Below are 11,056 nucleotides of genomic sequence, written 5' to 3'. Positions count from 1 at the left end.
GAACTACTGGAGGCCCTTCCAGAATGACTATCCCTCACTCACTCAGGTATGAGTCAGAACTTCTGGCTTATTCCCCTCCTCTGGACCCAGGGTGAGGGCCCTTCAATCCAATGAAAGGTCAGACAGCATCTTCTTCTTGAAAACTCCCCTCTCTTTCGTCATTTTAGGAATCAATCAAAAAACTGATCAGAGTGGCAAATCAATGGGACAACCTGCCTATCAAAAACCTGGGGAAATCCAAGGTTACATTCCCATGAGTGGTGGGTGCTCCCCAGCCTACCTCGGTGGAGTTCCTCTGGCTGCCCTCATAGGGCTTGCTTTTGGGGGGAGGGGGCGGTGGGACATTAGCCATTGTTGGTCCATCTGTCTGCAACGATGGGGAGCCTGGAAATGACACAAAGTAGATGAAGGCAGAGAGAAGAACTCACCGAGGAATCTCACGGCACTTCCGCTGGCCACTGCCACCCTAAACCACCTGGTCAATCAAATTGCTAAGGTCACATTCTACGGTTTTTGTGGAAAGAATGAAGACCTCTTACCCGCTGGGACACACATAGCACCCTTCCTTCACCAGAAGGTGTCATGAGAAATTCTTAAGTAAAAATTTCATGTTTTATTGAAGGGTGTCACTATTACACTGAAGATGAGAATATTTTCTAGAACTTAAGAGTATTACTCTGTTCTCTGATATATCCCAAGTACTTAGGAAAAAACATCTGCCACAAACTAGGTAGTTAATAAATGCTGGTTATATTGGACTATTACAATTTTATCATTTAAAGTAGCAGTCCTCAACCTTTTTGGCAGTAGGGACTGGTTTCGTGGCAGACAACTTTTCCATGGACTGTGGTGGCGGTGGGGTGGGGGAAAGGGTTCAGGATGATTCAAGCATATTACATTTATTATACACTTTATCTCTATTATTATTCCATCAGCTCCATCTCAGATCATCAGGTATGAGATCCCGGAGCTTAGGCACCCCTGATTTAAAGAATGCAATATCTACCTCCTCCAGGAAACCGTGCCTGATTAACTTGGATGTTGGCTGACTACAGTCTCCTGTTTGGGGTGATGATCTATTCTTCCACTGCTCCTTTGTGTTAAGCATCCTTGTACTTCATCTCAAGACTTGTGTACTGCTGATTCCCCAAACCTGAGTGTAATCTGTCTATGTCTTGTCCTTCCGGACCCTTCTCCACATAAAGCACATGGCTACTTGCTCAACAGTTCCTAAATTACTTCCTGTCTAATTAGTCCTAGTCCAGTCTATCCCATTTATTTGGAAAACGGGCAGTGAAACCCTGTGAGGCTCCCTGTATTGCTGCTAAGTCATACTCGACTCTTTATGATCACAGGAGCTCCATCCATGGGATTTTCCAGGCTAGAATACTGGAGTGGGTTGCCATTTCTTGCTCCAGGGATTGAGCTGGAGTTCCTACCTGGAACCTGTGTGTCTACTGTATCGGCAGGTGGATTCTTTACCACTGGGCCACGAGGAAAGCCCCCTGGCTCCCTGTACAGAAAAGTTTAATGAGTCTTAGCAACCTAAGAACTCTGGCCAAACACTAATCTAATTGAATGACACCCATGACCACCAAACTGAACCAACTTATCATCTCAGACCCCTTGTGGCTATTTTGATTAAAAATGGCCCAGATTCATAAACACACTCCATCACCTAGTGAAATGACGATGAGGGGTCTCTACAGGTACACTTACTCAGGGGCCTGGTTGCTTTAGGAGTGAGTGGAGGTGGGCTCAGGGTCGTTGACTGTGGAGGTGAAGCGCCAGGAAATGGTGTCAGCCGATTGTCCGACAGCTGGAGACTCTTGGGCCTCTGAGATTTCTTGGCGGGGCTCTGGGGGTGGGGTGGGGTGGGAGGAAACAGAGAAAAACATCGTCACGGTGAGGAGCGTCAAGCTCATCAATGCTCCTTAAACAACCCTGTCTGCAGAGCAGAATCTTGTTAAAGTGCAAAATTCGAGGAGCCTTCTGTAAGTTTACCACACTAGCACGTGGGGGGTACGAGGGTGAAGACACAAATAGGGAATCACCGGCCCACAGGCTATTTTCTGGCTAGCCAATGGGCCGTGTCATTTAGTCTGGAGATGAGCCACCCTGATTCTCAGGGATACCTGGTCCCAACACATTTAACAACATGATGTGGCTTATGGAAGAAAAAGTACTTTTTATTTTTTTTAAAACTAAAAGAAGGGAAATGACAATGTTTAGATGGGCTCATGGAACATGGTGGTGAGAACCACAACTCTAAGCATCAATCCACATATTTCCACTGAGGGTAGACCTCTACTGATTTAGAGCTGGATGGTTTTCTTAGCACCATCTGAGATCTGAGCCCCTCCGAGGCTGCTGTGTCCTGAGAAACCACACCAGGTTTCAACCTGGTCACTCACAGTTATGATGTCAATGGTGAAAAGCCTGCCTACAGGGAAAACAGTGGAAAACTTACAATCATGTTGTTTTGGGTTTTTTGTTTTTACCATCAGATCAGGTTCTGGCACTTTCTCTGCGATGACCTGGGACTTGCTCAGACTCCAGTCTTTAATCTTGAACTTGCTCGTCCGAGTCTCACTCTCCTCTTTGAGGGACAGATCTTCCACTCTGGCCCCTGACGAGGCCCTGCGCTCTAAAAGTGGCTCCAGGATGGACCTATCGGGTGGTGGAGGGAAGAATTGGGAGGCTGGGGTTAGTGGATGCCAACTAGTATACAGGGGCTGGATAAACAACAAGGTCCTACTTCACAAGCACAGGAAACTCTATTCAGTATCCTGTGATAAACCATAATGAAAAAGACTATGAAAAAGAATATATATGATGTATAACCAAATCACTTTGCAATACAGCAGAAATTAACACATTACAAATCAACTACATGTCAAAAAAAGAAAAAAAAAAGACTGACCAATCAGCTACAAACAAGGACAAGGGCAGAAAACACTGATCACCTGACAGTGACAAATGATGCCCAAAAAACCAGAGGATATGACTCTTCAACAGCACCTTAACCCGTGGCTTCCTTCTCAGGTTCTAAATCTGAACTTCCGACGGCCAAGTGAACATCTCAAGGTCTACAAGCACAGAATGAGGCCATCCAAGCACGTCAAGAAAACACTACTGGATATTTATCTTATGCTAGGAAGATAAGATCTTACTAAACTTGTAGGTAAAGACAGAGTTCATACAGTAACAGATGAACAGGCAGCGTTATATAGTGGATAAGTGCGCAAGTCCTGGGGTCCTAAGCCTCTGTTCAAGTTTTACCTACATTTACTTGCTGGGTGACCTTGGGCAGAAAATCTTTTCATACCTCAGTTTCCTTATCTATAAAAATGGGGATGATACAGTAATACCCATCTCATAAGGTTAGACAGTCTAAGACTGGTGGCTTAGACAGTAAAGAATCTGCCTGCAGAGTGGGAGACCTAGGTTTGATCCCTGGGTTCGAATATCCCCTGGAGAAGGGAATGGCTACCCCACTCCAGCATTCCTGCCTGGAGAATGCCATGGACAGAGGAGCCTGGTGGGCTACAGTCCATGGGGTCTCAAAGAGTCGGACACTACTGAGCAACTAATACTTTTTTCACTTTCAAAGGGTTATTACAAAATACTTACAACAGTACCTAGCTATTAGATGCATGCATGCTCAGTACATCCAACTCCTGGTGACCCCATGGACTGTAGCCCACCAGGCTCCTCTGTCCATGGAATTTCCCAGGCAAGAATACTGGAGTGGGTTTGCCATTTCCTTCTCCAGGGGATCTTCCTGACCCAGAAGTCGACTCTGTGTCTCTTTTGTCTCCTGCATTGGCTGGCAGATTCTTTACCACTGTGCTACCTGGGAAGCCCTAGCATATAGGAGAACTTCTCAAAAGAATATTTTTTTTAATTACAATGACAAATTTTCAAATGCCATAATAAGAATCATGATTAGATGCTAATATACAAAGGGGAAGAATTTGATGAGAGTCTAGAGATATTTTGAAATATCTCTCCCTAAACTGCTTATCAGTTATAAAGGGAAAAATAGTAAGTACTATTTTAATTAAAAAAAAATTTTTTTTGGCCACCCTGTGTAGCATGTGGGATCCTAGTTCTCTGACCAGGAATCAAACCCACACCCCCTGTATTGGAGGCAAAGAGTCTTAACCTCTGGACTGACAGGGAAGTTCAATCATGTCTTCATACTCATTGGGCAAGTGTGGGCAAGAGCAATAACCCACCTTGCCACAGCAAGAAAAGGACCCCAGTCATCTGCTCTGTGTTTACTGTCCTAATAGAGCAACAATTACGGGGTCTCTGGTTCTCAATAGCTACTTGAAAAAAAATTTTTTTTAATGGGTCAGAGTTCAGTTAAGAAAAGAGTCTCACTGAACAGAACAGAACTTCTACATGACTCTTTGCAACCACATGGACTATAGCCCTCCAGGCTCCTCTCTCCATGGGGATTCTCCAGCCAAGAATACTGGAATGGATTGTCATGTCCTTCTCCAGGAGGTATTCTCAACCCAGGGATTGAACCCAGGTCTCCCGCATTGCATACAGATTCTTTACCATCTGAGCCACCAGGGAAGCCCTTCCACAAAGTAAATAGTATCTCCTTAACAGCATGACTGAAACCATAAAAGAGAAAAACAAACCAGGTATTATTTAATCTTTAGGAATTTAAAAGATTAAAAATAATCAAAATACCTAATATAAGTGAATATATCATGAAAAATGATATAGTCGCTCATATATTTCATATGGCATTGCATATTAGTATTTGTGATAATACAGCAAGAATTATAAAGAATCTAAAAAAGAATGAATTTATGTATATGTATAATTGAATTACTTTGTTGTCCACCTGAAACTAACACAACATTGTAAATTAACTATTCTCCAATAAAAATAAAGAAAAAAAAAAAGAACTGTAAAAATATACGTCTCCTGAATAGATCATGCATGCTTTTGGAAGTACATTCTATACTCCATGTTAAGCAAAAGGCTTAGAAATGATATAAGAATATATCTTAAGTGATCGTAAAGCTAGATGTACACAAATATATGCTACAATTCTTAATAATATAAATGCATTTTATATCGATACAACCTAAATGCTTTTATACTAAATTTATAATGAACTTTTATGATTATCTGTTTAGAGTGACACAGCTAAAACATCTTATTATAGGGAGAAGAATTAATTATGGCACATTCATATGCTGCAATGATAAATAGCCATCCAAAATGATGAAAAAAAATAATAAAGATTATATAGCAGCATGGAAAATGCTTATAATAAAAAGACAAAGAGGAAAAAGTAAATGACCAAACTCTATCTGCGCGATAATTGCAACTATGTAAAGATATCTATGTCAATGTAAAAGGATGGATAAATAATTTAAGAAATACAAAACATTTAATTTCCAGGTACAAGGCCATTTGAACAGGTTATTTTTGTGGTATGGCTATTATAGCATGGAATTAAAAGATTTTAAATTAAGTTTTAAGTCAAAAGATTTAACTTATATTCAACATTAAAATTCACAGTGATGTTAAATATTCATCATTTATATAAAATTAAGCAGTAGGTCACAAAACAGTACGTGCAATGCATTTCCATTTGAACACAATTATGAATTCACTCCTTTAAAATATTTTAAGTTTGAACATATGGAAAGGCACTCCATGTTTCCAGTAAGGTTGAACATAAAAAAGCCATAAACTCAATCCATAAATGTAACATATCCTAATAAAAATAACAACAGGATTCCAGACAAGTTAATTGAAAAACAAGCATCAAGTAAAACTACCCAGACAAATTCTGAAAAAAACGATTAGACACTTAAAACACTTTAAGATCTACAGTAAATGAGACTGCATTAGCAGAAGTGCATGAACCATATAGGTAGGATCTATGAAATGGGGGGAAAGTCCATGAATAACCTAAAGAATATACTAGAATTTGATTTTTTTTTTTTAATAAGGAGGACACTTCAAATCAGTAGAGAAAAGATGGTTTGCTCACTTAACATTATAGGTGAGCCAAGCATGGAAAAAAATTGGGTCTATACTTCATACCTTATAGTAGAATAAACTTAAAAGAATCATAGATTTTATTATAAATAGTGAAACGTAAAACTAGTTTTTCATAGTCTTAGAGTAGCGAAGGACTTTAACCATGATATAAAATCCAGAAGTCATAAAACCAAGTATTAACGTATTTGACTGCATTTAAACAAAAATCAGCACAACTAAATAAAAACTTAGAAGCGAAGTCAAAAGAGAAAGGAAAAACTGGGGTACTATTTCAGCTCAACACAAAGGGCCGGAATCCAACAGAAAAATGCACACGTGTGACCGCAGCGCACAGAAAATAGAATCTATACAAGCTACTAAACAAATGGAAAAACGCTCACACAAGGGAGAAAACCACAAACGCAACAAAACAAAATCCCCATGCCAAGAAAACACTTTCCACCTATCAGATTGACAAAAACTAAAAGGCCTGATGATACACAATTTGGTGGCAAGGTGTGAGTGGCCAGGCACCCTTGCACATTGCTGGTGGGACTATAAGTAGTTATAATCTCTGTGAAAGTCATTTTGGGAATAATTTTGAGAACTGCAGCTATATATGTTTAACAGAGTAATTTCACTTCTTGACTTTTTCTTATATTGATATAATTAAATATTTACAAAGTAATGTTTTCCATTCTTTTTTAAAATTAATTTTTATTGGATGTAGTTGCTTTCCAATGTTGTGTGGGTTTCTGCCGTACAACACAGTGAATCAGCTATAGGGATGCATACATCCCCCTTTTCGGATTTCCTTCCCATTTAGCTGACCACAGAGCCCTGAGTAGAGTTCTCTGTGCTATCCGGTAGACTCTCATCAGCTCTCTGTTTTATACACAGCATCAGTAATGTGTATATGTCAATCCCAGTCTCCCAATTCATCCCACCCCCAAAATAATATATACTGAAGATGATTCATTGCTATCACTGCTGTGACAGTAAAAGGCTTAAATCAATCAAATGTCCACCAGGAAACAATGATGGAGTGTTTTATGGTGTAGGAGTATCATCAGATATCTAACCACAAAGAAAAGAGGAGGCTCTCTTTGTTCTGAAATGGAATAACTTCCAAGACCTAGTAAGTGAAAAAAGCAAGGTAGAGAGTATTATACACCACCATTTATAAATCAAAAACATGTGGGAAAGGATATATATTTAGGAACTGCTTCTGTACAGATAAAAAGCTGCTAGAAAGGCACCAAGAACAGAACCGGGGGCACTTCCCTGGCGGTCCAGTGCTTGGGACGCCAAGCTTCCAACGCAGGGGACACGAGTTCAATCCCTGGTCGGGGACCTAAAGAGCCACACGCCCAGAAGGGCAGCCAAAAAGCAGAACAAAACCTGAACCTAATATCACTGGCCTCTGGAGAGTGGTACCGATAAGCTGGGAGCCTGGGACTGATGGGAGAATTTTTTCATGATATAGCCTTTCATACCTTTCAAATTTCACATGTGATTATATTTCCTATTCATGAAATAAAATTTCAAGTTATTTTTAAAAATTGAAATAATGAAGGATTTCTCCAGGGGCCTACTGGTCAGGATTCCCAGCGTTCACTGCCATGGCCCAGGTTCAATCCCGGGGCAGGGAACTGAGATCCCGTATGCCACCTGGTCTAGACAAAAAAAATTTTAATTGAAATAATGAAAAACAAAAGGCAAGCAATAACTAGAAATTATTGTGAGACAAACTAGGATATGACTGGGTGGGTGATAGAGTGTGATGGGATTACGGGTGATTTTTTTTCTATTTTTCATAACTGTTATTATTATCATCTAAATAATGATATTCCTCATGAGGAAGATGATGAGAAAGATCCCAGAACTAATAATTCAAGTACTGTGAGTTATTTTCCTATGAAGATGACACATCCACATTGACCAAGTTTCACTTGGGTGACCAAAGGCAAACACTAGGAAAGATTTACCCATCTTCTCGGCAATTAGAGATCAAAGCCTTACCCATCAGATCCTGGTCGGGAAGGAGCGTTATCAGATGAGTTAGAAGAGGTGGAGATCACAGAGGAGGCCACTGAAGTGACGGACAACCTCCGCAGCGTGGACGACATGATGTAGGGGATCATCATAGACCCTGTGCGGCTTTGCTTCCGGTCGGTCAAGTTGGGCGGCTGAAGGAGACACGACCCCTCGAGGTTAGCTGGTCGGGAACTCAGCCCCTAGCAACTGGCACAGTTCGCACTGGTTTACGGCCAGTCCCATCCGTGTCGGGGCTGGGACCCCGTCCTGGGAGGCTTGTGTCTGTGCATCACTGACTGTGAAATACTACAAATATTTATATTCTTCTTCTGTAGTTGGAAAGATTTTATTGACATACTATTTTGCTTATTATAATATGATATAATGAGATATTTTGTAATTGTATATCACAACATCCTGATATTTTAAAGTCTAAGTTGTGAGTTCATTTTCTGTATATTTAACAACTCTACATTTGTTAAAGTATAGTTGATTTACAATGTTGTTAAGCTTCTGATGTACAGCAAAGTGATTCAGATATATATATATATATATATATATATATATATATAATTCATTGGAAGGACTGATGCTGAAGCTCCAATACCTTGGCCACCTGATGTGAAGAACTGACTCACTAGAAAAGACCCTGATGCAGGGAAAGACTGAAGGCAGGAGAAGGGGATGACAGAAGATGAGATAGCAGGATGGCATTACTGACTCGATGGATATGAGTTTGAGCAAGCTCCAGGAGTTGGTGATGGACAGGGAAGCATGGTGTGTTGCAGTCCATGGGGTCACAAAGAGTCAGAAACAAATGAGCGACTGAAGTGACTGATTAACATATATATATATATATATATATATATATATATACTTATATATATATATTCTTTTCCATTATGGCTTATCACAAGATATTGAGTATAGTTTCCTTTGCTGTACAGTAGGTCCTGGTTGTTTATCCATTCTACATATAATAATTTGCATGCATCTGCTAACCCCAAACTCCCAATCCATTCCTCCCTCACTCCCCCTGTGTAGTTTTCCGCCACTACCTTATATTCTTAGTTATAGACACAACTTAGGTTAAACCTGCTTTGTTTCTAAGACTAGAGAAAAATTCACCCTGATTTTCTGCCAGTCCCATGAGGAGGGAAAAGCCAAGATGTTCATTACCCATCAACAGGATAGCAAAACCCTTTGTCTGCTTCTCCAACTTAGCTTCTAAAAGAGGGCACTTAAAAAAACAAATACTGTAATAACAGAAGAGTTTAAGATTGAAACTATAAACCTAAAGCTTATCCCGGTGAATCTTAGGAAGTAAAGGAACATGGATCTTCTGTCATAAGACATGTCTCTGGTAGGACTGATTATCCCCATAGGCCACCATATCAAATCCAAATCTTAATAATGACCTGGGTCTAACAAAAACTAAATTCACTGAGTGAAAGCCAAGTCTTTACCATCTAGGAATTTGTGTAAAAGACAAACGTTCCTAAAAGAAAACTGGCAGCAGGTTAGGAGGTAAATTCATAGGAAGGCCTGACTAAACACTTGGATGACTATGAGACAGGATCAAAAAGACACTTGGGAGAACAATGAAACAGAGATGGAGGCGTGGGAATTGGGGAACAGCAATACATGAAAAGAAATTCAGAGTTATGATTTGAGGAAAGAGAATTTTAAAAAATCTGGAATTCAAGAATTCAACTTTTAAAGAAAGTAGGATATATTTATATTAAAAAGGACAGCTAAATGAAGTTGAAACCCAGCATACTATCAACTGTAGGAGAGAAAAGGTTGGCCCATGTACCCCTCCACCTAATTTCTTGGGAGGAAAAAACAGAAAATTGTAGCTGTGAGAAATTTTAGGTGTAGTCGTTAAGTTGTGTCCGACTCTAGCAACACCGTGGACTGTAGCCCACCAGGCTCCTCTGTCCATGGGCTTTCCCAAGGAAGAATCCTGGAATGGGTTGCTATTTCCTTCTCCAGGGGATATTTCCAAGCCAGGGATAGAACTCAGGCCTCCTGCATTGCAGGCAGATTCTTAACTGACTGAACCACCAGCCAGAGTGAGAAACGTTACAATTATCCTTCATCATGAAATCTGCTACCTGCATTGTCAAATGTAACTCAAAATTCTTTCTCCTCTTCCAAGGTGCAAAGGGTGTGAATGTTTCACCAAAACAAAAAATAAAATTAAAAAAAAGATTAGGAAAAACTGTAAGAGTTGGGCTAGACAGTACACAAGTACGTAGCATCTGGGATCCAGAAATTCCAATTTCTAGCAGTGTGGTTTCCGCAGTGTGGTCCTTAGACCCACAGCACCACCTACTGCATGCTGGAAGTGCCAATTCTTGGGCCTCACCCCAGACCAAGTGAATGAAAACCCCAGGCAATGTGGCCCAGCAATCTGTGTCTTCACAAGCCTTCCAGGCTGTTCTGATGGTCATTCAAGTTTGAGAACCACTGTCCAACACAACAACAGTTGAAGGTCATCAAGAGCAAACCATGCCTTCTCTGACCCAGCCCTCCCTCTCCCACCCCGTGTTTTCAAGCCATTCCTAGTCTACTTTGACTCACTTGGCATCTGAAAAATAGATCAGTATCACGAATAGTAGAAGAGACTAGAAAAAGGTCAGGAATAAGAAAAGCTCATAGGCTGGTGAGACAAAGCCTACCAGCGTTATGACCCCATAGCGCTTTTCCACTTTCTCCTTGAGTTCCCGGAAGCAGGAAGACAACCGGTCATGCAGTGGCTTCAGTTGCTCCGTCAGCTTCTCCCCATGGATGCGGATCCCCTCTGTCAGCAGAGGCATCTGCAGAAAAAGGCATGAGAGGAATGGGATGAGGTTTAGGAAGAGGGATGATTCAGATTTCAAGGCTGGTGGAGGATGGAGGGTAGGGGTGGACAGGTCAACTGATGGACATAAAACATATCAAATGAAAACGCTGGTTCTTAGTACAGGGCTTGGGAACCAGATGTCCTTGGGTT

General features: G+C 40.7%; 1 protein-coding gene across 3 annotated transcripts in view; it reads right to left on the bottom strand.

Moving 5' to 3' along the window:
* Positions 1 to 11,056, bottom strand: part of DOCK5 (dedicator of cytokinesis 5) — a 271,512-nt gene that overhangs the window by 1,683 nt on the left and 258,773 nt on the right. For all 3 annotated transcript variants that reach the window (XM_065946612.1, XM_065946611.1, XM_065946613.1), the window contains 5 exons: positions 10,743 to 10,880; positions 8,044 to 8,210; positions 2,502 to 2,670; positions 1,720 to 1,858; positions 281 to 384 (listed from right to left, as the gene is read on the bottom strand). In XM_065946612.1, coding sequence (XP_065802684.1) covers positions 281 to 384; positions 1,720 to 1,858; positions 2,502 to 2,670; positions 8,044 to 8,210; positions 10,743 to 10,880 — 717 coding nt within the window. The remainder of the gene's footprint in view (positions 1 to 280; positions 385 to 1,719; positions 1,859 to 2,501; positions 2,671 to 8,043; positions 8,211 to 10,742; positions 10,881 to 11,056) is intronic.

Source organism: Muntiacus reevesi, chromosome 10 (genome assembly GCF_963930625.1).
Source record: "Muntiacus reevesi chromosome 10, mMunRee1.1, whole genome shotgun sequence".
Lineage (NCBI taxonomy): Eukaryota > Metazoa > Chordata > Mammalia > Artiodactyla > Cervidae > Muntiacus > Muntiacus reevesi.
This window is presented reverse-complemented; position numbering and strand designations above follow the sequence as displayed.